This window comes from Myotis brandtii, unplaced genomic scaffold (assembly GCF_000412655.1).
Source record: "Myotis brandtii unplaced genomic scaffold, ASM41265v1 scaffold632, whole genome shotgun sequence".
Lineage (NCBI taxonomy): Eukaryota > Metazoa > Chordata > Mammalia > Chiroptera > Vespertilionidae > Myotis > Myotis brandtii.
The window spans coordinates 227158-229072 of NW_005370419.1; the positions used below are offsets into that span (position 1 = coordinate 227158).

The 1915-nt window shown below is 60.2% G+C and overlaps 1 protein-coding gene across 1 annotated transcript in view; it reads left to right on the plus strand.

Moving 5' to 3' along the window:
- RNF213 (ring finger protein 213) overlaps positions 1-1915 on the plus strand; it is a gene marked incomplete at its 5' end in the record, with an annotated part of 65748 nt that extends 63833 nt beyond the window's left edge. Inside the window, 1 exon segment of the mRNA XM_014528383.1 lies at positions 1250-1915. Within this exon segment, the coding sequence (XP_014383869.1) occupies positions 1250-1403 (154 nt within the window).

Below are 1915 nucleotides of genomic sequence, written 5' to 3' on the forward strand. Positions count from 1 at the left end.
ACACACTCACACACACTCACACACACACACTCACACACACACTCACACACACACACACACACTCACGCACTTACACATTCACAGCCCCCACCTCTCATATCTCGCTGCCCGGGGCCACGCCCACTCCTGTCCTGTCCGCGAGGCTGAGGGGCTTCTCTGTTTATCGGTCTGTGGCCTCCCTCTGAGTCGCCTCTGATACCCTTTGATTACTTGGGGGTGGGGGTGGGGGCGGGGGCTGTTTATCTTCTTAATCGTGAACCATTAGGATGAGCCTTTCACCCCTCAGGTCCCAAAGGCCCATCTCTTGGTGTTTAATTTGTGGGGAAGCTGACGGTTTTCCTTGGAGCCACTGTGGGCACACAGAGCGGTCAGGGCCGCCCTCTCCCGAGGCTGCAGGACAGTCCTCAGCGTTTTTGCTGGTGCTTCTGGGCTCTGCTTGTCCGTTCTGTCGCAGCCGGTTTACTGCCGTGTGTGGTGTGAGGCAGGGATTTAGCTTCACTGGTTTTCTAAACAGAAGTCACAGCCCGTTCCCTCGCTGCCCACGGCACGGTCGCTATTTTCCCGTTACGGGTGTGGCATACACCTGTATACATCTGTATCTTCGGATTTTTAAAAAATTCTCACCTGAGGATATTTATTGATTTTTTTTTTTTTTTTTTTTTTTTTTTAGGGGGGGAGAGGAGATGAGAGAGAAACATCCATCGATTGCCTCTGCACACCCCAATTGGGGATCAAGCCCACAGCCTGGGTATACACCATGACCAGGGATCGAACCCAAGACCTTCTGGTGCCTGGGACGACGCTCCGATCCACTGAGCCACACGGCCAGGGCCATGTCGAGTTTCTTAACACATCCTTGCTCCCCTGGACTCTGTGGGGACAGGAGCCCGTTCCTGGGGGCCCCACGGTGCTTGTGCACGTCACGTCACGCACGTGGGAGGTGGGCGCACCAGAACCTCGGGCCGGGCTCCTGGTCCCCACGGACCCACTCGCCGAGGGTGGCCTATGGCTGACCCCGCGTTCCTGGTTTCAGGAGCACTGGTTCTGCCGATGGCCAAGAGGGGGACCATGGATGGAGGGAGACCGCAGCTGGAGGGGGACCGTGGACGGCAGGGAGGGGACCGTGGAGGGCAGGGACCACGGCTGGCCGGGAAGGGACTTTAGAGGGAGGGGACCGCGGCCGGCCGGGAGGGGGTCCGAGGTTGTGTGGAATCTGTCCTAAATGCTGCCCTGTCCCTTGGTCTTTCAGCCTGAGAGACACTCTAGTGAGTTACATGGAGACGAAAGAAGTTGACATTCCCCCCGAGATGGAGGGTCAGTTCCCGGAGGAGATACTGCTCTGCCACTGCGTCTCTGCGTGGAAAACGGCGGCCTTGCTGAAGCGGGCGCGACAGGCGAGATAGAGCCGCTCCTCTGCAGAGCTGCTCCCTCCACAGAGCTGCTCTTCCCACAGAGCTGCTCCTCCCACAGAGCTGCTCCCCCCACAGAGCTGCTCCCCCCACAGAGCTGCTCCCCCCACAGAGCTGCTCCCCCCACAGAGCTGCTCCCTCCGGCTGGGACTGCAGCCTTGGGAACAGCATGTGCTCCGCGCTCTCCAAGTGGTGACCACGGGTCCCGGGAGGTGGAAACCAAACAGGCCACGGTGCTCACGGTCCAGGAGAGCAGATGGGAACTGTGTGCCTCCGGCCTCCAGCCCCTCTTTCTCGGGCCACGTGGTCGGAGGGGGCAGGGCTACAGTTTTTCCTTTTATTTCTTGTAACATGCTCTGCTCTCACGGAAGAGCGGCGTCCTTCTCCCTCCCCCGCTCCGCACTGAGAGTGGCAGCCTCTCCTCGGCTCCCGGGAGCAGAAGGTGCCAGGGCGTCCTGGCGTCACGGACCTTGGGGCCAAACCAACAGCCCCTGGCCCGGCCCGGC